The sequence below is a fragment of the Ambystoma mexicanum genome, chromosome 1q (genome assembly GCF_040938575.1).
Source record: "Ambystoma mexicanum isolate Mex_15411 chromosome 1q, UKY_AmexF1_1, whole genome shotgun sequence".
NCBI lineage: Eukaryota > Metazoa > Chordata > Amphibia > Caudata > Ambystomatidae > Ambystoma > Ambystoma mexicanum.
In genome coordinates this window covers 983,902,171-983,929,274 of record NC_090922.1, presented here as the reverse complement: position 1 = coordinate 983,929,274, position 27,104 = coordinate 983,902,171, and the positions used below count along the sequence as shown (strand labels likewise).

At 45.9% G+C, this 27,104-nt stretch overlaps 1 protein-coding gene across 1 annotated transcript in view; it reads right to left on the bottom strand.

Moving 5' to 3' along the window:
- Positions 1-11,466: 11,466 nt before the first annotated feature.
- The window catches only part of LOC138559733 (vitellogenin-like), a 1,213,840-nt gene continuing 1,198,202 nt past the window's right edge, over positions 11,467-27,104 (bottom strand). Inside the window, exon 36 of the mRNA XM_069642739.1 lies at positions 11,467-11,729. Within this exon, the coding sequence (XP_069498840.1) occupies positions 11,611-11,729 (119 nt within the window). The 3' untranslated portion in view covers positions 11,467-11,610. The remainder of the gene's footprint in view (positions 11,730-27,104) is intronic.

Sequence of the window (27,104 nt, the reverse complement as noted above, 5' to 3'; positions counted from 1 at the left end):
TTCAAGTAGTTTCAGGCTGCTCTGTGGGTAGCCCAATGGTGGGTTTTGGCAGTGGTCTCCTGTGTTACCGCTGACTTAGGCAAAAGTGGATGGCGGCCTATTTTTCAGATTTTTCCTGTGCACTTCTGGGTGATTTTAGCGTGCGTAATGCTTTCCAGCGGCCATTCTGATGTTCCTGATGCAAGCAGCGCACAGGAATGTTGCCAGGCCTGGACTAGTGGGGGAAAACATCCCACAGGAGGGGAGCTGGGGAGAAAGTGTAAATGTGTTTTTGTGAGATGAAGAGGAGTGTTTGTTGCGTGGAAAGGAGTGGGAGGATAGTATGGTGTGTTTGTGTTTGTGGGGGGCGGTGGAAGATTGGTTTCCATGAGGTTTTAGGTGGCTCAGGGGGTTAAGCCTGCCCAAAATGTCATATTAGCAAATAAAGAAAGCTGCACAAAATAAAATAAATGTGTCTTTTTTGCAGGCAGGGGCAGCCTTTATTATCCAAAAATATCACATTGCACCCTAATATGCTCATGCAAGTCTTAAAACTTGTCCTACCACTCTGGGGCATTTAAAAAATCATTTTCATGTAAAGTTTCCTTTGCGCGCCCACTCTGCCTGCAAAAGTACCTATTGGTATGACTGCATGAGATTTTCATGTAGACGTAAACCAAACCGATTTCTATTGAATTTGCCTGTTCAAAGTAGGTGGATCCCATAGGAATCTACTGTAATGGAATCGGCAAAGCGTAATTTGCAAGCGCATTTTACATTTTACCCAGAACGGTTAAACACGTTTAAAGACTGGCGTGAGCTTTTTACATTTCTTTACAAATGGAGAGTAACATGCTTTTAACAAAATGGGCCTGACTATTGGAATCATTTTTATACTGAGTGTAAAAGATTTTCATTTACATACAGTGATTTCTTCACAAAGTGGGCCAAAGAGATGTATTTCCAATATGAAGACTGGAGGCAGAAGAGCGCCAAGCCTTCTGCAGCTACAGGCCACCCAACAATAACTCATGCTCGATTTGAAAGAATATCGTCCCAAATTCTAAACCCTAGAAATCACTACTTGAGCTGAGCAGCCCTTCCACCCACAAAGATTCTGAGGAAACAATGGGACAAAGCAAATGCTTTGGGACTTCACACAAGACCATGTTTTACTCGGCATTACTGCTTTCTTTTTTTTTCACTTCATATGTTTCTCACAGAGCCTCCCCAGACCTATTGATTGCCCATGAACATCTCACAGACCCAAAAAGGGATTAGATAACACAGCAAGATTGTTGTAGTAATAAGGTGCTGCTGTAATTCGGCCCTAACACTCAGATAGATTGGACTGCGGAAGGGCATGGAGAGTGATGCTTTTGGATAATGGAAGCAGTGCATAGGAAGGGGTGGCAGAGAGCGGAGCAGGATAAATGTCGGAGAGAGGGAATGGGGTTGAGGGAGGTGTCTCCCTGATGGGGCTTGGATTCATTAAAGGGGATACATATGGAAATAGAGCGTGCACCTCACCTTTGGATGCCGTCCCTCCAGTGCGAGGGCAAGGACGGAATGTGCTAGAGCACAAGATAACTAATCTCTAGAGGAGTATTTGCAGTAATAGAGGGGGAACTGCATAGACCTACCAATCAAAATCTCTCAGACAGAGATGCTAATGAATGGTGGATCAGGTAAACCCAACTTCCATGCAAGGCCTCCAAAAAGAGACCAAGAAGCATTTTGACTGTTAATTTCCTGTGAAGCCTTTCGAATAGTGATGTGTTGAGTTAGGCATCCCTGCACAATGTAGATTACCCCTGCTATCTGCGCAGGGAGTATTAATTCTATTAAAGACTAAGGAGGCGAGCATTATGCTTCATCTTCATTTATTTCTACTCTTCAGCAGTTCAACAAAACATATATAAAATCATGAAAAGTGCAAAACAAACTTTTCCATTTTTTTTTTTTAAACTACAACAATCATGAGTCTCTGTAGTCCATGCTCTTTCCACCAGTCATGACCCACTTCCTGTGCTTAGACTCCTCCTCTGCTTTTACTCGCTCTGATAGTCACTCATGTCCATTAACTGATCCTCGTCAACGGTGCAAAGACTCTTCTGAACTTTAAACTCAACTGCCGGTGCACTCCTGACCTCCTGATATTCTTCTCTACGACACTGTCTTCAGTTATTCTTCTGCTCTTCCCCTATGAAAACATAATAGGAAATCTTAGGGTGGTGCGTGTGTACTGTACTCTCACATATAACTGCATCTACATTTTATACAGTACATTATTCGGGCGGGAATTTAATGCTCGCCTCCTTAGTCTTTAATAGAATTAATACTCCCTGCGCAGATAGCAGGGGTAATCTACATTCTATGACAAGACTGGAGGCGAGCATTATGCTTGTTCAAAGCTTCCCCAACACCGTAATAGCCAAACTCTCTGCTGGCTTAAAGTAAAACTCTTTAAATGTACGATCGCTCGACCAATCTGCTGCCAGCATTATTCCACTCAAGGGCACTCCTGCTCTCGCGGCTGACGATGCCATTGCCCCTCTCACTGAATGAGCTCCATAAGTGTCCACATTCACCCCTGCTGCCACATGACCTCTTTGACCTATCTGGCTATGGTAGCTGATGCTACAGCGTGATAAGGTTTCCTACGCGCTATTAACAACTGAGTAGTACTAGCTGCTCTATTCTCTGCTGTTCTGTTCTCGTATTCTTTAATACATCGTGCTACGCACCATTTCGAATTGTCTGGAAAATAAGGGTAATGGACCGTGAGGGTGCCTGTCTTAGTCCTCCTGACTATGGAGAAAGTAACTCCTTCCGGTCCGAAGACCCGTCTATTAATCTCTAGAGCCTTAATGTCTGACACTCGTTTACATGAGATCAGACACAATAGCATAGCCAATTTACCTGACAGCTGTTTGAGAGAAAGGTATCTATCTGTTGGCCAGTCTGATAGTAATCGTAACACTGTCGCCACGTCCCATGTTGTACTATACTTGGGCCCTGGTGGCACTCTGAATTTCGCTCCTCTGATGAGCCTCACTACCGCGGGATGCTCCCCTGCCGGTACCCCTTCTATTGGCGTATGTCCCGCTGATATAGCTGACCTGTATACTCCTATCGTACGGAAAGCTCTTCCGTTCTACAATAAGTTTGCTAGAAAATGTAGTATTTCCACTACAGGTGCTGAAACGGGATGAACACTTCTGTTCTTGCACCAGCTTGTCCATTTTGCCCAAGCTGCGTCATAGCTCCTCCTAGTGGAAGGAGCCCAGGATTCAGCGATAAGCTGCGCAGCCTGCTCCGAAATTCCTGGCAGAGCCCAACGTCTCCTGATATCCTGCACGCGACTAACGGGAGTGTCCCTCTCACTCTCAGAGGATGACACGACCCAGCTGGGTCCGTGAGCAGTCGCTCTCCGTCGGGAAGGACTCTGGGTACGTCTGCAGCTAGCTCCATTAACGTTGGGAACCACACTTGAGACTTCCACAAGGGTGCCACTAATACCAGTTCTGCCCTCTCCCTCCGACACTTCGCTAGAACTCTGCTCAGCATCGCGAAGGGGGGAAAAGCGTAATGCGGACCTCCTGTCCACTCCTGCAGAATAGCATCCGTCCCTAGTGCTCCTGGATCTAGCCTCCAGCTGTAATAGAAACTCGTCTGAGCGTTTAGCCGGGAGCCGAAAAGGTGCGTATGCAATGGACCCCACCTCATGTCCAGCTTCAGAAACACTGCTGGGTCCAGTCTCCAATCGCTGGAGTCTATCAGGTAACGAGAGTTCCAATCCGCTACTACATTCAGTGAGCCCGGCAGATACTCTGCTGTCACTGACGTTTCTGACTGTAGGCAAAAGTGCCAGAAGTCCTTTGCTAACTCCGCCAGCATCTTGGACCTCGTGCCGCCTAAGTGGTTTATATACCTTACTGCTGAGATGTTGTCCATCTTCAGCAGCACACAAGACTTCACTCTTCCTCTTGTGAAGGCCTTGATCGCGAAAGATCCTGCCAGGAGCTCCAGACAGTTTATGTGAAGCTGGAGCTCCTCTTTGCTCCACTTGCCTCCGGTCTGTAGGTTCCCGCATCTGGCTCCCCAGCCCTGCCGGCTGGCGTCTGATTCTATAATCAGATCCGGCTTGTCTCCGAATATGGCACACCCATTCCAGGAGTCCATATTCTTTAACCACCACTCTAGTTCTGTAATGGAGTCTTGATCTAGAGGTACCTGTTGGTGATACTTCAGACCCTGTTGTAGATGTCTTATCTTCAACCTCTGTAGTGCTCGGTAGTGTAGAGGTCCAGGGAATATGGCCTGAATAGATGCTGCTAATAGCCCAACTATCCTCGCCAATGTCCTGAGGGATATCAGTCTTTTCTCTAGGCATACTCTTATCTCCCTCTTTATGTCTTTCATCTTTCGAGCTGGCAGCTCCAGAGTCGCTTTCTTTGTGTCTAGCACAAACCCTAGAAAGTCTAGCCTCTGCGCTGGTATGGTATCTGATTTCTCTATGTTCACCAGAAATCCTAGCGATACCAGAAGGTCTTGTACCCATCTCGTTTGGTATATTAGCACCTCTCGATTTTCTGCTAGCAGCAGTAGGTCGTCTAGATAGATGATCAGTCTGACGCCCTTCTCTCTGATCGCTGCTGCTACAGGTTTCATTAGCTTTGTAAATGCCCAGGGTGCCGAAGCAAGTCTGAATGGCATTGTCTTGAATTGCCAGAACTGCTTGTGTCAGTGGAAAGCTAGGTAAGGTCTGTACTCCTCGAGTACAGGGACCGTGAGATACGCATCCTTCAGATCTAAACGCGTCAGCCAGTCTCCTTCTCTTAGGGAGTCTCTGAGCTGATGTATGCCCTCCATCTTGAAGTGGCGGTATATGATCCATCCGTTCAGCTCTTTGAGATTTATAACTGGGCGCACCTTTTCTTTCCTGTGCACCAGGAACATATTGCTCACGAATTTGGGCGCTGTCGCACGCATCTCTCTATCGCCTGCTTGAGTGCTAGCTGCGCGATCTTGCCGTCTATCCATGCTTGTTCCGCTTGCGCCAGTCTCTGGCCCTGTGGCCTGTACCACTGAATTGGGGTCTCTATAAAATCTAGCTGCAGTCCTCTGACGGTCTGCAATATCCAGGAATCGCTTGAAATCTCGCGCCAACTTTCTAAAAACATGCGCGTCCTCCCCCCTACTGGAGGATACTGAATCGCTCTCACCTGGCGTAAATCCTTGGCCTCGACCTGATCCCCTGGATCTGCGACCTCTCGGAAATCTTCCTCTGGACGGGAAGAATGTATCCTGGCTCTTGTTTTCCCAGTATTGTGCTCTGGGGTTTTGGGGTCTTCTTCCTCCTTGGCTGCGACCGGCTGCACGACCCTGAAAGCGGCCGGTCCCTCCAAAAACTCTACTCGGGAAAATTTTGCGGATCGATGCCTGAGCCTTCTCTAGGGAGGTGTATGTTCCGACGAACCGGCCCATCTCCTTCCCAAAGGTCTCTCCAAATAGAAGGCCTTGGGCCCCTTCTCCCGCTTCATACGATGATAGATCGCTGAGCTTCGAATCTATCTTGAGTAATAGACCCTTCCTTCTCTCTGAAGCGATGGCACAATTTGCATTCCCGAGCAGACAGACCGCTCTCTGCGCCCATCCAGCGAGAGCCTCCGGGTCCACTGCTTCACCTGTGTCCTTGGACCTCTCTGCGAGGTCCATGATTTTCGCCAGTGGCCCTGCCAGGTCTAATACTTTCTCCTGGCAGCTTTCCAGGACCTATCAATACCCTTGCAGGGATCCTTATTCGTTTTTGACACGAAGGTCAGCATCTTCGGGTCGAGCTCGGGGGCCTCTGCCACTTTCCCAGGGAGATCTGGTCGTGGACACTCTGCACGCAGCCGTTGTCTCACTTCCTTGTCTAATGGCTTGCGCAGTCTAGCCGCCATATACTGAGCTACTCGGGGGGATGGCTGCCACTCGGTGGACCTTGGATTCCGGATGCTGTCCGGGTCAAACATATTATCTTGAGCATCAATAAGGTGTTTTTCTTTCCGAGCTCTCTTGCCCCCACTGGGCTTGACCCAGTCCTCCTCGGTCTCCTCGTCTCCTTGCGAGGTCTGATCATCTCCCTGCTCATCTTCCGAGCCTGGGTCTTCTCCTGCATTGTCCTCCCCTGGAGAGGGGGTCACGAGGTCTGGCACCGCCTGGCATCGCAGATATGCCTCTTTCAGCTTTGCGAACGCATCAGGCACCTCTGGGGCCTCATCTTCTGCCCTGTCCCAAGAGCCCCGGGGGTCGACAGAGGCTTTCCTCTTGAGGGCTAACTTACTCCCCTTGTGTCCCTCTATCAAGGGATCTGTGGGCGTGCGCTTCCAGTCTGTGGTGCTGTCATCAGGCCGCGAAAGCATAGCTTCCAGCGTCTCCAGCCTTTCTTGAAGGGGCCTAACGCCCTCTGCCACTGCATCAATAAGGGAGCTCCCCAGCACTTGCTTGAAGCTGGCAGCGAGGTCCTGCGACTGCTCCTCCTCACTCCACTCAAATTCTGACATTTTGAAACTGTGCTGTGTGCCAAATTACCTGAATCAGGTGTCTTAGCACGCCCACTGCTCCCTCCTGATGGTATAGAGACAGTAGAATCACCTACTTGTATTCTCTTATATTTTATTCTCTTTCTTTTTTTTTTTTTTTTTTTTACTTTCTCAGTGGCTGCACCTTGTTTGTCCACAGCTTTCGTGGCTCCTGAGAGTTATCTCTCTCCTCAGTTGCGCCGATCTTCTGCTAAAAGCAGTATCAGAGTCTGCAGTCTGTTATCCTTAGCTATACCAATCACATGGGCTGCCGTGTGTTGTGCACTTCCTAAACACGGTGCTCCCGATCGATACGATCGCTAAGGTCTGGGCGCTCCCCTTGCTCAGGGGAATCGTATTAAACAATGCGGCGTCTTAAACGCTGTGTGGGCGTGTAAATCCGAAGCCGTCGCAGAATATAATGCGCGACACGTCCTCGGAAGGCTCCTGTCATGATGCCTGCCCCCGGAAGACCAGACCAGGCCCAGCAGCCCCAGAAGCAGGCATCATGCCACTTGGAGCATGCCCAAAAGCCCCAGTTAGGGGCTGTTTGGGTGCAGTCCTGGTGCCTATGGCGCCAGGCTCATAAAGATAAAGTCATTCCTGGCGCCATGGGCGCCAGGCTCATTATTGATAACTTACCTGAAGCAGACCATGCTGCATACTCACCTGAGGCAGACCATGCTGCATGAAGACTCAAGCCAAATGAGGCTTAGGAGGGACTATTTTACTGAAGGGACTATTTTGTTACTTGGGTGGGGTTGTGGAAGAATACTTACCTGGATCTTCTTCCAAGGCTATTTAAACCACGCCCGGACAGCTACACGTGCTTCGCGTTATTCTGCTTGCTGCAGCGTAACGCTCACCGTGTTTTCAGCAGCTCCAGTCTTCAGCCACGCCCGCTTCAGTCCTGGGACTCCAGAAACAAGAAGAAAAGAAGGATAAAGGTTAGAACAGGAGTTTTAACTTTAATCCTTACCTGAATCCTGATCCATTTCGCCACGGAGCTGAAAGACAGAAGTCTTTGAAGCATCGCTTCGCATTCCTACGGCGCCGCGCTGAACTCACCTGCTTGGCGGTACTTCAGCATTCCATCACGCTCTCTCCATCTCGCGGCCGCCCTACGACACCTAAGGAGACAAAGACAGCAAGGTGAGCAAGGGGACTCTCTAAGGCTATACAAGCTACCCCCAAGGACTTACCTGATTTACCACGGGAGGTACTCACCTCATCTCGGGTCGGCGCAGTCAACTCTGCTTCATCGCCGTACCCCGGCCCCTAAGGGGAAAACCACAATAGACTTACCTGAATCTTACCAATTGCCATTTGGAAATCTTCGAGTGGATTAATCGGCAACCTGCAAGGAATCGGACAGAGTGAAGATCAGACATTTGAACTCTTATGAACAATTGGACTTTAGAGTGAATACTGGAACTCACCAATTCCTCTACGCCAGTGAAGTAACTGGTCATCAACGCGCCCCTGCGGTCGACGCAGGATGGAGAGCTCATCCTTCCAAACCATCAGGTGAGACTAAGGAGGGGACATCAAGAGTGATCTGTGGGAAGACAACGGGAGTGGGGAAGGTGGGTTGACACTCAATTCCACGGGTGGTTAATTCCTCTTCTCCTTTGCAGAAGAATATTCTTGCGAGCCAGACAAACTAGGCTGAGCGGGCCAGTCCAGTCAGCCACCTCGGCGCTACACGTCACGCTGGTGGAAACAACAGCGGCCCAGTTCCGGTCGACGCCCCCGTGGGAACCAGGTGAGCGTAACAGCTCCTCCCACCCACGGGTGGGGGCTAATCTGGGAGCGTCGCTCACTGCGCTCCTCTCGCGGTAGCTCCGCCCACCCGTGGGTGGAGGCTACCACTGCGAGAGCCGTCTGGCAGTCCTGTAAGACTCGCGAGCGCAGGCTCCTCCTACCCAGGGTGGGGGCCGGCTCGCGAGTGTCAAGCGGCCCGTGCCGCGTAGTTTGCGAGGCCTGACTGAACCCCTGCGGTGCCGTGCGTGCGACACAGGGCCGTCAGCCTCGCGAACCAGCTTCTACTGCCCGCAACTCGCCTAATATGAATCCGCTGTTACGGCTGCACACGTGTACGTGAGCGCGCGTCGGAGTAAAATCGCCTATGCGTACTTTAAATATTAAAATTAAATGTCCTCTTTTTTTTTTTTTTAATCTAAAAACAATCTCCTCCTACACAAACAAGCTGTGCCTTAACTCGTTTGATAATAATCTCCCACTCAAACACAGTCAACTCATCCCTGCCATACGGAGAGTGGAGAAAAGGTACTTATCTGCTTGAAGAGCATTAAAAGAAGAGGAGGAGTCTAAGCATAGGAAGTGGGTCATGACTGGTAGAAAGACCATGGGCTACAGAGACTCATGGATGTTGTAGTTTAAAAAAAAAAAAAAAATTGAAAAGTTTGTTTTGCACTTTTCATGATTTTATATATGTTTTGTTGAACTGCTGAAGAGTAGAATTAAATGAAGATAAAGCATAATGCTCGCCTCCAGTCTTGTCATAGAATTCCCATAAATGCACCCATTCTAAATTAAGGGTGGAACTCCATATCTCAGCCAATTGCTTAAACCCCATTGGTCCTAAAGATTACATCGACAGACCCCATGTTTCTGGGCACCTCTGTGAATCCATCAACCCTCAGAGAGATTAGGTTTTGTTTCCTTGTTAAATCCTTTATCTCCTTCCAGTCATATTGGACCTTTCCTCTATCTGAGGTGAACAACTTTGTATACCTACTCGGACCCACTGAGCCTATCCTGCACTGCAGAACGGCTCTGCATCACTGGGCTATCCACATCAGCCCATTCTATGCTTAAGGGGTAGCATTGGAATCTCTGTGACTATACTCTGGCCCTTCTAGCCTGAGAGATGTGCAAAATGTCCTGCCAGTGCCCCCTCACCTATACATCCTGCAATAATAAGGGCTGTTATGGGCCATTGCAATGACAGTCAACGTATAGACCTCAAACTGGTGAAGAGCTAAATTGGACTTTCTAGGCATCAAACCTGTGTTCTCTCGGCTGTGCACAAATGTGTGAGGCAAGGGTTTAACTCGCCAAGCTATCTTATAGTCTTAATAACCAGAAACCATCCTTTCTGCATTTGACCACTACTTTTTCCCCCGAGTCGATGCTCGGATGCCCATCCTTCCTATGTGTAAAATGACTAGTCTCTGGAGAGAATGTTGAGATTCATTATTTCTGCAGATGCCAGATTCTCCATTTTCGCCTGAAACTATCCTTTCTAGTGGAAACAGTTTCCCCAACCATGTGAATGTATAGAACTCACCTTTGCAATAGTGACAATAACCATTTGTTCCTCTGAGTGGTATATTGAATATCCTTGGGTGAGAACATTCCTGAACCCATCCTTCCTACAGGTGACAGAATGTATTCCCAATGTTAATCACACTAATCCATTACTTTTATTATTTCCTAATTTCATTTGTAATTATGGGTCATTAGCTCACCATCACATCTGGCAGAGGTCTTGAACTTATATGCTACCCATCTGTAAGCTAGGGGTACTTTGCAAGAGCATCTGTGTAGTATCTGACTTTGTTTAAATAGGGAGTTGTGGAAGCTCAGTTTCAGTCATAAAGATTACAGGCTCTCTCTGTTACTTCCAGGTGCTCCTTCTCTGTATAGATCATCAGGAGCCATCCCTCTTGCAGGCGGCCAATTTTTCTATATCTGGAGAAGCCCCAAAACTCATCCCTCCAACATATTACTTGCTGGTTATCCTGGAGTCACTCCCTGCACCAATCTTTCCTAGGGGCAACAGGCGTGTCCTCTTTACTAATCACCAGAACCAAGTCTTCCAACATAACAATGACTTGTGTTTGTATAGCTCTTACTGGTGCAGTTTCACAATTTTATGACATGCTCTCCGTCCTGTGCCGTCCCCCAGAGACCATTCTTTCTACAGTTATTGTTCTGTCTCCATCTGTGAATCCCACAAACCTATCCTTGAAACATTGCACAAGCTCTTTGTCCATTGTTGTATCCCCAGAAACCCTACATCATACATCAGTAAAGTTGTTTTTGGTGCAGCAAAAATTCCCAGAATCCACCTTTCCTAAAGGGGACAGATTCTCGGTCATCCATCTATGAATCTGTAGAGCCATCTGTCTTTCAAGTAAAAGGTCCTGCTTTGTTCCTCAGACCTGGAAATTCCCCAGAACCCATTATTTCAACAGGTAAACATGTCTCACATCCTTCATTTCAGTCATAAAATGCCCAGACTCGAACAGGGGAAATGTAGTTTTTCATCCCGGGGACAATGGGCTGAATCTATGATGATGGTGAAAATGCCCACAATGCATTCACACCTAAGGGTAAAGGTTGTTGGTGCTTGAACAAATCTTCAGGCTGCATACCCTAAAAATTAGAATTCTCTTCCCCTAGGCAAACTCCTAGTCAATCTATCTTTCGGGTGACAGCACATGGCGCTTTGTGAAGTCCCTTCACTCATACTTTCCTAATAAATATGCATCAAAAAAAGTCATCCTTCCTATTAAAAGCACTCCTCACTGAATCCATCCCCCCTACAGGCGATGGTTCCTTCCTTCCTTCCTGCAGGCTGCACACATGTTTTTACTGTACACAGCTAATTTCATTTGTAACAGTCACTACACCGTGATTTTACAAAGCAATGCTGCTAAACCGGTCCAACACTACAATCCTAAAAGTGCATCTGGCAATTTTGTCCCACACAATATTTCAATGATGATTGCTCCCCTGAATCGATCAGACAACTGAGATATAAACACATGGAATGTGATCGGCATTATACATTAATGCAAACTTTGAAAACCCCTTTGCATCAATTGCACCGAGCATTTAATAATGTCCCTTTATTCCTAAAATACATTTTAAAACGAATAACGCATCATTCATTGACTAATTGAATATTTTTATTTCGCTGCATATCTGCAGAACATTAGATTTGCATTTCAAGCATGAATTCCCACTGAGTTTACATTTCACCATCTTTGCTCTTTTCTTTCTTTGGCCCTTCGTTTCGCTCCCCCCACTGTTACGGCGCAGCACATTTCGAGGTGCAGGAGCACTCAGTGTGGGCGGACACCTCCTCCACTGTGTGGACAGGTTTTTGACTCGCGCTTACTTGCCACTCCGCTTGGTTTATTGTCGAACCTGTGGACATGAAGATTATTCAATTAAATCAAATCGAGCATGAATAGACTTCTCAATAATGTTAGACCACTTGATGCGTTATTCGTTTTTTTTAACATAACACATATAATTATAATGAAAAGTGCTAGCTGCATACTACAGCATTTTGTGGTACAGATAAAAGCAAAAGTGGGAGAAGACATGAATTGATAGCACGTTTTAAATGTTGCAATGACCTGTGGGTTACAGCTGAAATGCTGTTTCTCACAGCTAAACGAGCCTGCTAGCGAATGTCGTAAAGAGCAGCCCAGCCAATCAGAGAGTACACGCTCCTCACAAAAACAGCAACCTGGGAATGCGGGTAGTGGAAAGATTCGGATATTTAATTTAAAGCACTATTACTCTGCGTACGCTAACAGATGGGTTTCCTCTTGCATACACATCTCAACAATACACAGCTACAAGGAACACTGTGTTGTTTGCATCGCCCACAAACATAGAAAATGCTGAGCCAGACATTCCAGCTTAAGTAAGAGAAGGTGTGTGCTCAAATGTTCTCACCTAATGCATGCAGTAGCCTCCCGCCTCGGGGGGGAATGTACTGTACGAAAAGCATGACACGATTTCCATTTGGTTTTGTGTGCTCCGTTATAGGGGCAATCAATCTGTGGGCTGCTGCTGGATGAGCATTAAACGCATTATCACCTGCCTCGCCGCTGCACTCTTACCTGCCCCGGCCCCCTCTTCCTCCCCGTCACCCGCATCTCATTCTTCAAGGTCACTGTGACATAACTCGAGCGTGAGGCTTCGCATTATTTCCAATCAGATCTGCATTTATTTTCAGCCTTTGCAATGCTTCACGCTTCGAGCAGGAAACGGGTGATTTAAAAAAGATGGACATGGGCACACGGGGCTACCACCGTCATCATGGTCAGTAGGAAACTGCAGGTCCATTTGGCAACTTTTAGCATATTCCCCTCCACAGCGACCATTGCAAGCTCGGTAGCACTTCAGAAGAAAAATAGTTCCACAACCATTGCTAAAAGGGTTGTGTCACTGGCACCAGGTAACGGATTAATGCAGTGGCGTAGCACAAAATTTGGGGGACCCCTTGCGAGCCCTGCTGAACCCCACCGATGGTCAGCAACAAATCACATGTGATGCCACACTCTGGGCTGGCCTAGACTAACACCCCAATCACCAAAACCAGCTCCTCGGCCCAAAATTACCTCCATCTCCCTCTTCCTTGCCCCAGTAGTCACCTATGAGACACTTTGCCTCATAGGTAAGTACTGGGATGAGGAAGAGGGGATTAGGAGTAATGAAGATTACAGGTAACTAAACCAGGCATTACATCCACGTCCCTCTATCTGATCCCAGTACTTGTGTATGATGCAAAGTGCCTCACACACAAGTACTGTGACAAGGAACAGTAGGACCAGGTGTAATGAAGATTACGGTAAGTAGTCAGAGCATTCACCATACACGCACACCTAGTCACCCATACATTTACATGTGCATCCTTTCACCATAGACTCCCACACACACCCAGGCAGCCACCCATACATCATGCACTCACTCACTCATTCACGTGTACTCTTGTATGCACACACACATATTTACACAAAACACATTTTCTTACCTTTGGATCCGTTGATCCAGGACAGGGAACGAGGCCTCCACCTCCAGTGCACCAGGAACTCTTGTTCCTGTCATGGATCTGGAGGCCTCCATGTTAAGGTGTGCAGGTGACCCCTATGACTTCAAAAACAAATAGTTTCCTTTTGAAGTCACTCAGCCTTCATAAAGAAATTATTACGGTTACGGGACCAATGACCATAACAGAAATCATTTCTTTATGAACGCAGAAGGCCTCCATGTCACAGGGAGGGGGGAGCCCTATGACTTCAAAAATAAATCGTTTCTTTTTTAAATCCTTCTGCCTTCATAAAGAAATTATTTCCGTTACAGGAACATAACCTTTTCTTTTTGAAACCCGAGTGTATGGCAGCCAGGATATATGGTAGCGAGGCCCACCGCGCAGCGGGAGCTACAGAGGACTCTGCTATGCCATTGGGTTGATAGTGACATTGATAGTTTATTTGTATAGCGCCTATACAAACATGTTTCAAAGCGCTTCAGGGCAAGGGAGGGAGCAGGGGAGAATACAATGACATTCTTACAAGTCCTTGAGACATTAAGAATGTGAAATTAACTATCTTATTAGGCCTGACAACATTTCAGATAGTGCTAGAGCTTTGACAATAATAAGGAGGGGTTGGAGGGGGAGGTAGGAGATGAGACAGACAAAAGACTATCGTACTAGGCCTGACGACATTTCTGGTAATGTTGGAGATTCACAAAAGGTGAGGGAGAGGAGGGGGGACACAGCAAGCGACTACCGTACTAGGCCTGACTACATTCCTGGTAGCGCTGGAGATTGACAAAAGGGGAGGGAGAGTGGGGTAAGGGGAGGAACAAACAAGCGACTATTGTATTAGGTCTGACGACATTTCTTATGGAGTAAGTGCATAGAATATAGTGATGGGAGGAGGAGAAGAGAGAGGAGCGAGGGAAAAGACAGGGAGAGGAAGAGAAGACTGAGAAGCAGTGAGTGTGGTGAAAGAGAAGAAGAAGCAAAGCCGGCGAAATACAGTGTTATAGAGCACATAAGCCAGTGGAGAAAGCACATCAAATTGTAGAGGTCAGTACTGAACACATAATGTTGCAAGAGATCAGCAAGCGCAAGCCAGGATTCAAGTCGTAGATGGGCACAGCACGATTCAAGGCCACCATGATTAGATCTGCCACTCTCTCCCTTCCAGGGACCCTCATTCTCCTCTACTGGGACACACCCTGTACAGAATGCCAACCTACCTCTCCCCCGTGTGTTTCTATTCCTACAGCACCCCCTAGCTAGTACCATCCCACCCTCCAGATACTATGCCACCCTCTCCCTTCTAGTGGACCCTCACTCCCCTCCACAGGGACACACCCAGCATGCCTCCGTACCTCCCCCCGTGTGTACAGCCGCACCCTCTAGATATGCCACTCTCTCCCTTCTAGTGACCCCCTCACTGACCTTCACTGACACACCCAGTGTGTTCTGTCACACACATAGCTCCGAATTAGCCGATATATTATTCAAAAGCATATTGCATGAAACATGGTCAATATATATCTGAAAATTATTTGTATGCAGCACTGGCGATCCTGCTTCACAGCACAGGTTGTATTTAATAAGAGACGTGTTACTTGCACAGAATGCATTAACCACAGAGGAATGAAACACTGAGCTATCCTTCTGGGGCTCGGACTTGCAGTATGTACACAGATCTAAGCAATAAGTATCTATTTGCTTCCTCTAAAATCCCCATATGGATAAGGTACCCTCAGTGTGCCGGTGAGATTCCTGCAGGTCACGCACGATGACAATGCATGCCCCCCTTTACCAGTCCTGTCCCCACATTAGTGGGGGAGGAGGGCTGGAGCTCTTTCATTGCTGCTCTCGTATTTTTACCCATAAAAAACAAACATGTCCTCAAGCTTTTTGCAACATATGCACACGTTTTTTCCTGGACGTGCTGCTCTCATCAACAGCTGGTGTGGCTGTACCAAATGCACACCCGATAAGACAGCGCTTGCCCACACACTGAGATACACACAGAGTGAGACTGCCAGAGAGAAGAGAGAGAGAGAGAGAGAGTTAGCCATCTGTGACCAAATAACTTCTGCTTTGCAGGAGTATGAGGATGGTCAGTGGTTAAACCACCAACTCAGTCCCAATACTTCTCCAAGCCAACAGTGATCCCAATCATAAAGCATATCAGTGCCATTGTTGCCATGGTCAGAATTTCAGTCTGTTCTATTCTTCGCGTTTTAGGGAGTAATGTGTGGCAGTTCTAACTATTCATTGCTTATATTATTGCCCTGAGAGAGCTCAGTTTGGTGTGAAACAAGTTAGCACCTCCTGAATAAACCCTGTGCATTGTCTGTTTGGCCTTTCTATTTTCTTTTTAATTATTCATATGGTTTTCTACAATGGGACTCTGGTCAGAGGCAGCATCGCAACGAATGTCTCTAACCACTTTTTCTTACAGGCAACTAAGGAACTGTCATCAACATCATGTCACCACTGTCCAATTACAGTACCATCCACATTTTTTAAAGAAACAGTAGTTTGTAGGGAAAATAATTCCCTCTCTGCAGGACTTTTTAGATAAGCTCCTGATTGACAAAGGCTACAGATTCTCGGTCTGGAATGTGTACCCGCCCACCCTGGATAGGGAGCTCCAAAAATACTTTGTATTTCTGGTGCTGAGATTGTGGAGCTAGATTTAAGCAATGAAAAACACATTGCGCTTTATTTTTTGCGTGTTGCTTTCTAAAACAACATGGCGTCTTCCTCAAACAATGACACATTTGACAAGGAACCCTTGTGTACGGTCAAGAAGAAAACTGAGCTATGCATGACAGGGCGTTCTTTAGGGTCTCTTCGGTTGACATAGTGTTAGCAGTGTTAGACCAACCAAGACCCATAACTCAGGCGGGAAGCATGGTGAATAACAACAAAGGGTAACACTTTAATACTTTGATTAAAAGGGTGTCCAAACTAGATTTAGGATAAGTATTTGTGGCAAAGTGCTGGGAACACTGCATATGCCAGTATTTTGTTCCTTTTATTCACGAGGTCACTAATCCCACAGCATGCTGTACAGTGAAAAGGGATGTAGGAAGAGCAAGGAATGGACAAGGTGGGGTCCGGAGCACTCCAGACCAGATGGGGCAACTGCAGGAGTCCTGGGAAGTGAAAACTACTGGAGAGCCAGTCCAATGACAAACAACACCAAACTCCTCAGGAGCAATGAGTATGAGGGAAGCCCATAGTGTGTGTTGATGAAGGAGGTCAGTCACAAAACATTACAGGAGCAAATGTGGAGGAAGGAAGAAGGACTAGCCAGGCCATTCTTGTGGAGTCACCACGGAAGAGGTTAGTAAGCAACCAGGAGTGGAGTCAGAGTGAGTTGGAGCAGAAACACATGTCACAGAGGTTAAACAAGAGAGGTTATTGGCATGGGAGAGGAGAAAGCAACCCTGGAGGTGTAAGATGGGAAAATGTGGCAATACACTACAGAGAAGGAGAAAGCTGGTACCTCCAACACATGGACAAGGAGTTCAGGCTGTGAATACACGCAGAAGGAGAGCTGAGAGACACTGATAGCAGAGAGTAGAAGGTTAAAACAAACACTGGCACATTTGTTCACTTTAACACTTTAAAGTGCAAGGCTAACATGGAGAAAGAGGCAATAACCCATTTTGGAGAAGAAGACAACAATCATTGATAAACAGAGAGAACATTGAGGAATTCTATTATGAGTGGAGGTTGTGCTCAAAGGTAATAATCAGTGTGGCCGAAATTGAATCAAAATCTTGCATACTGGGAATTGTAGTAGGAATAAACTACAGCGATAATGGGATTCCAAAACCTTGCATGCTGGGATTTAAAATCAGTAGAAACTATGGAGACATTAAGAATACAAAATCATGTATGCTTGGATGTTGTGGTGAGAACAAATTACAGAGATGTTGAGAATACGCAATCCCGCATGCTGGGTCTTTTAGGGAGAATACACTATGGAGACATTGAGAATATGAACTCATATGTTATGTTATCCAAATTTGTATAGCGCACAACCACCCCAGGGCATCTTGGTGCTAGGACACATAGAACACAATTGAAGGCATGGTTAGCGGCCTAAAATAAAAGTGTTTTCAATAACCGCCTGAATTCATAGTGGATGTAGATACGTCTAAGAGCAAGGGAAGGGTGTTCCACATTTTGCCACTGGAAATTGAGAAAGTACAGTCTCCAACCCTAGATAAGCTAAATCTGGGAACTGTAACCAGGCATGCATTTCCAGAGGGAAGGGTACCCCTAGGAAAATAAGGAGCAAACTTCTCTTGGAGATATTCAGCCCCTGGTGGTAGTAAGCCAGATGGACTAAACAGAGGGACTTAAATGCAATTCTCTTAGCAACTAGGAGCGAGTGAAGTGACTGAAGTACAGGAGTGATGTGGGATCCACAGGGAGTATTAGTGGCAACCCGGGAAGCCAGATTTTGCAAAAGGTGCAACCGGTGAATTATACCAATGGGCTGGGATAAATACAACTCCAGACTAGTGAGGCAACTAGCAAGGGTCACAGATGACTGGGTAAAAAGGTAACGCCTTGCGAGGGACCCTTAAATGAAAATGACCAGTTTTGGAGACGGCACTGACTTGGGAGGCCATAGAAAATGATGCGGACAAGTAAAAACACAAGTTCTTAACCACTGTCACTGGAGTAGAAGAATCACTTAAACCAGGAGGCCAAAAAAGAGGAGTGCATAGAGTGGGATTAGGAGGAGAACCTACAACCAGAACATCCATCTTTAACCCATTGAGCTTGAGCCATTTGCTGTTGATCCACCCGGCCACGGCTGTCAAGTACTCACGCAGGCATGATGACAGATCAACTTGGTTAAGGTCTAAGCAAACCATTATCTGAGTGTCGTCTGTGTAGAAATAGCATTGGAGGCCGTAGGAGTGGATGAGACAGACAAGAGGCTGAATATAGATGTTAAATAATATAGGGGATATGGAATAGCCTTGAGGGACACCACATAAAAGCGCTCCATAAGAGGAAGATAATGGAGGGAGAAAAAGAGAGTGTCCCCTGTCACTCAGGATGGATCTAAACCTTGACAGAACAGGCCCAGAGAGACCTGCCGATGCCAGGCGGGACAACAAGATGGAATGGTCGACGGAGTCAAAAGGGGCTGATTAGATCTAACAATATCAGAGCTCCCACTCCACCCTGGTCAACCAGCCTGGCCAAGTCATTGGCTACAGAGACCAGGACACTCTCTGTGCCACACCCCCCCCCCCCCACCGGTCGGAAACCGTGCTGAAAAGGGGGGAAAAAAAAACAAAGATTCAAGAAAATTATAGAGAAGAGGACATACCAAAGACTCCAACTGTTTCGTTAGGAAAGGGAGATAGGACGAAAAATTCCTAAGATAGAGGGTTCCAGTGACGGTTTCTTAAGAAGGGGAAAAACAGTGGCCCGTGTACGCTCAATGGGAATGAAGCCTAACTGACAGGACAAATTGACTGCCTGTGATACCCAAGTGACTATGTTAGGCAGGGTATCTTTGCGTATATCCAGAGGAATGGGATCTGTAGGAGCAGCCGATTTGAGTTGTTTTACAGCATTAAATACAGTCTCAGGGGTAGAATATAGGGAAGTGAGACCATGTATGAGAAGCAACTCCCCTTCCTCGAACTGCATTTCCAACACTCTGGCTCCCCAAATGAATGTTATTGTGTATATTTACGATTTTCGTGACAAAAAAGTCAGAAGGCGAGTTACAGAGTGTTTGAGTGGGCGCGACTCTAGGAGAGGATTGGGTAGTGGAAGGAAGCAACTTAACCAATGCAAATAGTTCTTTGGACTGGTTCAAAGAAGTCTCAACTTTTTCAGTAAACTAATCCTGGTTTGCGTCACAAATAGCTGCATGATATTGTTTAGTAAGCTGACAAAAAAAAATCTTTTCAGTGTGCCCAGTGGAAAGACACCACTTGCGTTCAGCTTGTCTCAGTTTAAGGCGTGCTGCTTTAAGCTCATAAGAGAACCATGGCTCTGAAGGTCATCTACGAGGTCTAGCAAGTTTAAGTGGAGCAGCTTCATCAGCTACAAAACTGAGTGTTTGAGATAGAAAAAACATCTTTCGTTAATCACAGACACCAACGAATTGCACTGCACAGAGCGCCAGTTGCATCTGATAACAGCTCGAGTGAGGGCTTTAAGCAATGGCACTGCATCAGAAACGACAACATGCAGTGATTCGACCAGAGGCCTTGCCTAACAGAGGAAACAGAAGTAAGTGAATCCACTGAGAAAATAAGATCCAAAATATTGTCTTAAGGCATGAGTAGGCTCCCGAACAAACTGATTTAGACCAAGATCTGACATTGACTTAAAGAACTTGGCCACTGCAGGAGCGTGAGGGAGATTAAACCTAATATTAAAATCCCCTAGCACAATTAGGTTAGAAAGTTTGACTTGCAGGGATGCCACAAGTTCTGAAAATGAGTTACAAAGACAAGAATATGCCTGGAGGACAATAAACGATAAGAACATGTATTGAAAAGGAAGCAGGCATGGCCCAACATACTAAAAGAGCCTCCATTTTCATGTTGTGGGAAAAGGGACTAGTCGAAATTGACAAATGGGTTTTAAAAATAATTGCTACCCCCCTCCTCCCTCGGGTGGTCCGAGACCCGTTCAAGATGGTTAATACTATATTCGGTGGAGAGCACCTGCACCAACAGGGAGGCAGATATTTCTGTGAGCCAGGTTTCAGTTGGGCAGAGAACATCAGGGATATATTTGCCATTGAGAAATTATTGGTAAACAACGTAACTGAGGGAGCAGGTTTTAAAATATCAGTCCTAGTAAGCTCCGGAGCAGCTGTTTGAAAAGACCATCTTGCCTATCCTTAGCCTGGACGGGCCTAAACGGGCTTAGCTTTGGCGCACCTTCGGCATGACGTGCTCGTTTTGACCGTACTCCACCGCTGGGCTGTCAGGACATCTTCTCATTATAAGGGCACATGATAGTACCTTAGTCAATCTGATCAAGCTGCCAATGGGAAGTGAGAACAGACTGAAGTCGGTCAGTGAATGCAGGTAAGAAAATAAAAGCTAAGCAGTGACCGAGCACAGGTCTTGGTTTGCTATGAGGCCAAACACCATTAGCCAAGGATTATCGAAAGATACAAAGTAAATACAAATAATTAAAATAAATAAAAGAACAATTAACTGAACGTGTGTGCAAATATGCAGTGCGCAGTCACACTCAACGGCCTGGGCAAGCCTGTTACAATATGTATTGGGAGACCACCCAGTGCCTAAAAGGAACGTAAAACATGATAAACGCAAGAATAGAAAACAAAATAAAATCAGAATGAAAGAACAACAGGAGGCCAGCAGCCAGCAGCAGGAAGGCGAGTGAGGAGACTAAAGCATGTAAGAAAATAAAAGCTAAGCAGTGACCGAGTACAGGCTTTGGTTTACTATGAGGCCAGACACCCTCAGCCAGGGACTAATGTCAGATACAAGGAACAGAACAAAATAAATAAAAATAAGGTCATCTGCTGAGAGTTGTAGTGAGAGGAAACTATTGAGGCACTCAGAATACTAAATCTTAGATTTTCGGAGTTCCAAGGCGACCTAACTATAAAGATACGGACAATACATAATCTTGGGGTGGTAGTGCAGCCAAAGGTGTCAACATCAAAACAATTGTCAGGCATGGGATCATGGTGATTTAAGTTACTTCGGGGCTTGGTATTCTCACTTTTCTCAATGAGTGCCTGGGAGAAACTATTAGGCATACACCCACTTAACCACTGACCAGATCTCATTAAAACCTTTGGCGAAGAAGGACTTAGTTTGGCTCATTTCAGATGTGGTCCTGATGCTGCACACATACATTGGGGGAAATATGAATTGCAATCAGGAGCACAAATGCACAATTATGTGAGCTGTACAATTCTTGGAGAGCTAGCACTCCAGAAGGACTTTAATTGCTCTCAAGTACATTGTGGTGCAACATCCTTGAGTGTTTATGACCAGAACGTTCATGAAATCACTCCAGCACATATCAGAGCTCACAGTACTGGAGTTGCAGATGCCCTGAACATCTGGCAATGAAAGGGAGAGCTGCAGTTGGGAAAAGGAGGGTCAGGATGGTGGTGGAGGTGAAGTGATGAAGATGGGCTATTGGTCAGACCTGTCGGCCTAAGGACTGTGCACCTCTAGTGGTGTTTGTAGGAGGCCTTTGGTGATTGCACTCTGATATAAGGTTTAACACAAGAGGGACAGAAAGCCCAAATCCTACTAGAATCTCTTGGGACTAGAATCACCATCCTTGCTTCAGCATGATCAGATTTGGATTCTTGTGAAGAATGAAAGGAAGTTATTTTGATCAGGATATTTGAAGAGGTATCTACAATGCAATATTTTATCTTGGACATGCAATGTTAATGTGTTCATGTGCAATTATTGCATCCACCTCGTGGCATTTACATCATTCTATGAACTTTTGCATTGGTAATATAAACGTTTTTGGACCTATTCAGACATTTGGCACACTCTGAATTATATTTGATATAGCTTTTATTAAAACGTATACTACATACATTCTACCAGTTCCCAAAAAACAATGCAAACATTATCCCAACAACTTAGATCCCAACAGCTTGTATGGTAAAGAAAGAATACTAGATGGAATAGTTCTACTTGCTTATGGAAATTAAATATTTAAAACATAGACACATGATTTTATATCTTTATGCTTAGATTGTTTGTGTACAAACTCTTTGATCAGCCACTTAAATGTACATTGTTCACACATATAGAACAGATTATCACTGTTCCAGTCCTCCTAGGATGATGTTATAAACCAAAAGGCCTTTGGACCCATACATACATTGTTGCACCTGTCCTGGGATGGTAACCTCTTCTCACACTTGAACTTATTGAGCTGGCCGGAATACTTTTGTAAATGTTGTCAAAGCCCATGGGGTTCTTGTCCAGTCGGGACAAGTCTTTATTATTAATTAGGTCCAAATTGATTGCAAATCGGTTGAGAATGTCACTTTCCAGTTAAAAGGTGGAGGAGCATCTCTCATGACCCAACAATTATGGTCTATACTTTTGTTGCCAATGGAAATCTTTAGCATACACCTGCTGGGAAGGAGATGTTTGAAATTTGGGGTTTCCAGACCTACTTCCCATTTGTCAATCAATTTAAATGTAGTAATGGTCTGATCTATTGGGAGTTTCCTGAATAATTCTTCGCTGATGAAGCTCCTTCCATTATTCAGACATACACTGGCAAGCACTGGTTCCTCCCCCCCATTTAATTGAATGGGGAAAAACAACTGCTCGCCCTTTTTCTGAACGTCCTTCAGACTTTGAGCAGATTATTCCTTGTCTGGTTTCACAGGACTCAAGGTTTCTTCTGAATTTGGACTGGTGTAAAATTTTAGGGTATTCCCTTTCAGTGTAGATTGCCATTTAAAACTGGGAGGAAGGTTCATTTTCAAGAATGGAGAAAGGTTACCATCACCAGTTTGTTCTTCTACAGACATGACAGTGATATCTGGGACTTGGTTATTTTTTAAATGGAATTCTACATCCTCAGAACGTTGATCAATTACGTGAGAGGTACCATACCGGATTACATAATTGGTACTCATTTTAAATTTGATAGGGTGGTTAGTCTGAGTCCAGAGGACCTTGTTTACACAGTCGATCAGAGTTGATAACCTCCTCAGGAGATCGTTCCCTAGTAAACAAGATGTGCCTTCTGGAGTTACAACAATCATCGGATGTTTCAGCCGGTGCCGTCCAATTTTTATGTCCAGATCCGCAGCCCCTTTCACGGAAATATCATTCCCGTCAAAATTTTGGAGTTGTCTGGGAAGTGGTGTGAGTGGAATTTGGTGGCCCTCCCCCATCCTGAGTTTAGTTGGTCAAAGGCACCTGTTGGCAGGCGGGTGGCTTGGGATCCAGTATCCACCAGAGCTGGTAATTCACACTGACCCTGCACCTTAACTGGTGCATAAAATTGGCCTTCTTTCTCCTCCAAGGTGCAAAGAAAGTGTGAGTTATTTAACAGCCCGCTGGTCATTATATTAATATTGAACTCCGACACGGTGTGATCTTGGGCAGCTTCCTATGTTGGAGTTTGGGAATTTGTAAAAAAAACTTTGAAACTCACAATGGGTGTTGCTGGGGAATCCTCCTTTTCCCCGGCTCTTTGGCTGTCCCCCATTACCTTGCAAAGGTTCTTAGAACCTGTTTGGAGAAAGGACACCTCCTCTGTTTCACTTCTTTGTGGCTCACATGTTTGGGGTTGAATAGTTTCTGGTACTGGGTCAGTTTCCATACTTACCCTGTCCCACTCAGGGTCTTTTGGACCCATTTTTCTTTGGGAGGGATCCACCTGTTTTTGATAGAGGTCTGCTTACCTGAATACTCCACGGATTCTTCTCTTTCAAAGGGGATAATGCGGAGTTTTCAACAAAGTGGGTTCTTCTTTGGCCTCTTGTACTTGCCCTTTGCTCTTTGTGTTCTAACATTTTGGGGGTAGACAAGACTCTTTCAGGCTAAGAGGTTTTTAGGGGTTCTGGTTGGGTGAGAAAGGAAGCTTCCTCAAGGGCTGGCATCTCCCCTCCACCCTGGACCACTCCTTCAGAACCTGTGGTTTTCCGGAGGTTTCATCATGCTATTTCCCCTCTGGGGCATCAGACCTGGGTGTTGAGGAATTCTGGAAAGAAGGGTTAGGTTGAGAGTTGGACTGATCCCTCAGCATGCGCCCCCAATCATTGGTAAGTTGCTGGACCTGTCTCTCCAGTTGCGAGACCTTGTCTGGGTGGTAGGGAGGTCTCAAGTCATACCTTTGCTGCTCCTGAAAGGGATAACTGTCCTTTTCCCTAAAGTAGCTTTGGTAATGGAAACTCCCCCCATCATTTTCCATTCTCGCTTTTTCCATTTCCACTCGTGCCTTGAAACACTTGTGTATAGGCGCGTTATAAATGCCATATCATATCATATCATTCTGAATCTCCCTTCTCCCAGGGTCAGGGATCTATTGTCCTGGCACCGGGGAGAGAGAGAAGGATTGTCTTGGAAGTCCTGGTTTGGGGATATGCAGGGAAAACGTTCAGATTGGGAGGTGGATTGATATTTCACTCCTTAGGGAAGTTTGGAGGGAAGTTTCCCAGAGCAGTACTTACCTGATTAGTTTCACCCCTTGAGCTGGGGGAGTGTATACACACCGCAGGATTGATTTAGGACCCTTGTACCTAGGACTTAAATAGGTGGCAGGCTCAGAGGGATCATTGTTCTGGGCTCCCGACTGACTATCATTTGATTGGGCCGGGTCGGGTGGTCCCTGTTGCTTTCCATTTTGCTTGTTCGCAGGAGGGTTACTTTTAAGTCCCCGTCTCCAGATCCAATGTAGGGATAGTTTTTACCTGTGCCACCTTTGCATCAGAAGGGGTGTTATATGGTTTGGGGGTTTTGACAGTATTTTTACTGCCAGCAGGCTTTTGGACCTCATACATCCTGGCGACCTGTTCAATCAACCAATCCGGGGTCCTATGCTCGTGAAAGTCACACACCAACTGAGTCATTATTTATTTGGGGAGAGCATGGAAATATGTAGTTATGAACTCCCTTCTATTGGTGTTCACCCAGCCGGAAAGTCTGAGCAAATGCCTGCTTTAACTCCTGCACAAACTCCCTAGGTGCCTGATCTTCCCCACACTGTGATTTATATGCAGCCTTATGGGCTTCTTGTGGGTTCCTATGGGTGGAAACAATTGTCAGTATGGCCGCCTTATAAGTGAACTATTTATGATGATCCTGGTCCTTCAGTCCTGCAAAGAAACTGGAGTACTCAGGTGAGAATGTCCATTTAGCAAATGCTATACAATTCACATCTATCCTGATATGGAATGATGCCATCATCTGCTCATAAAGTTCCACGTGCTCCCAATGCCGAATACTTGGCATTCTTGTCGTATGGGATTAGGAAGTTCTTTATGGCTTTGATTTGTCTTATTGGGTCTTTCACAAAACCCTTGCTCTGTTTCACTGTATTTTTCTTCATCTGCACCAAAGTTTATTCACCTTCTGACTCAGAGCTGCTAGTGGTGCTCCCTTCCTTGTCTTCAAGCCACTCCCTGTCTCTATGAGACTAGGAATATCTCCCAGAACGACAGGGTCTGGCCTCATCTGGCCTGGAATTCCTTTCCGTCCCAGGATAGAGCCCCGTTTCTTCGTCCCTCCTACCAGGGTGCCTGGAGAATTCCTTCCCTTTGCCCTGAATATACAGAGGAGTTTAGAATGCCCTTCCTAGGCTGAGGGCCTGGCTTTTTTCCTTCAGCAAAGCGGGCAAAGTGGTCTCTTTGTAGTTGCATCTTCAGTCAATCTAACTCCCTGACTCTCGCCTCATAAGTGTTTTCATGGACTGAGGTACTTTCCATATTATTCCTTACTTCCCAGGACACAGTGGTCCGGCCACTTTTCTTTCGGTGAGGTACAGATGAATACTCATCAATATCAGACAGGGACTGGCCTTCCTGATCAGTTGGACCAGGCCAGGGTATGTCTAACTCCCCCATGTCACCCTGTTTTGGATAGGTGGCAAGCATGAGGTCAGTTCCCATGTGTGCCTGAGAGGAAATAAATGACTGGCATGGGGCCCCTGTTGGGAACGGCACCTCACTTCAGGTCTTGTCCCAGATCCCGATTGGTCAGTGTGCCCCAAGTCCTGTTTATAATTTTTGATTTCCTTGGTGAGGCTCTCACACCTGTGTCCCTCTTTATTTATTTGCTGTTGCGAGTCAGAGAGCTGGCTTTTAAATTCTGACACTAAGGTCTGATTAATCTCATGGACCCTGCTCTGAGCTACCAACTGATCCTCTGTTTGCTGCACCTCCTGCTGAAGTGATTAATTCTCCCTCTGTGAGCTTTGTAAGCTGCATGCATATTCAAGACACTTTTCCTTCAGGAGACAAATCTCTTTCTCTTGGTTCATCCCTACATTTTTCTGCCTCTAATAGTTCAGCTTCTATTTGCCTCACCCGCTCTACTAACTCATTCCTCTCTTCTCTACTTCTGGTAAGTTCCTGTGAACCTGACGGTTCCTTTTCTACCTCCATTTCCAGCTGATTTATCCTCTGTGATAGGATACAAAGAATAAATCCTGATTCAAGAGGTCTTTTTCCTGAGCCAGCTGCACCCTCTGTTATTTCAGAGTACTTACCTGCTGATGTATCTGATCAAAGTCATTTTGGGAATCAATCCCTTTGACAATTAACTGACTGTTTTCATTTTTCAACTGCTTTATTTGCAAATGAAAGGCCATAATGTCATCTAAAATGACTCTATTATGAGCAGCCTGGTCATTTAGCTTATGTTGCAGTGTGCTCAGATTTTCTACACACTATTTGTGTGCATTTGTCAGTGCAGAGAACTGTGTTTCACGCTCTGCACTCTCTTGTTGCAGTGTTTTCAGCTCATCTTGGAGTTGTTGAACACGATCCTGTTCCTGTGATAGGTCTTCAGCATTTTTCATCCTACAAGCCTCACTATTTTGCCAACGCTCTTCCACTAAAGGCAAATGAAAATATAACTGAGCAGTTCACTGAGCCATTTGTATCTGTTCATCATGAGTAGTTGTGGTCATATAAAATGCTTCAAGTGCTTTGTGCACTATTTCGGCTTCAAGCAAATATCATTGCTTACTGGGGTAAATTCCAGCATAATTCTGGTTTG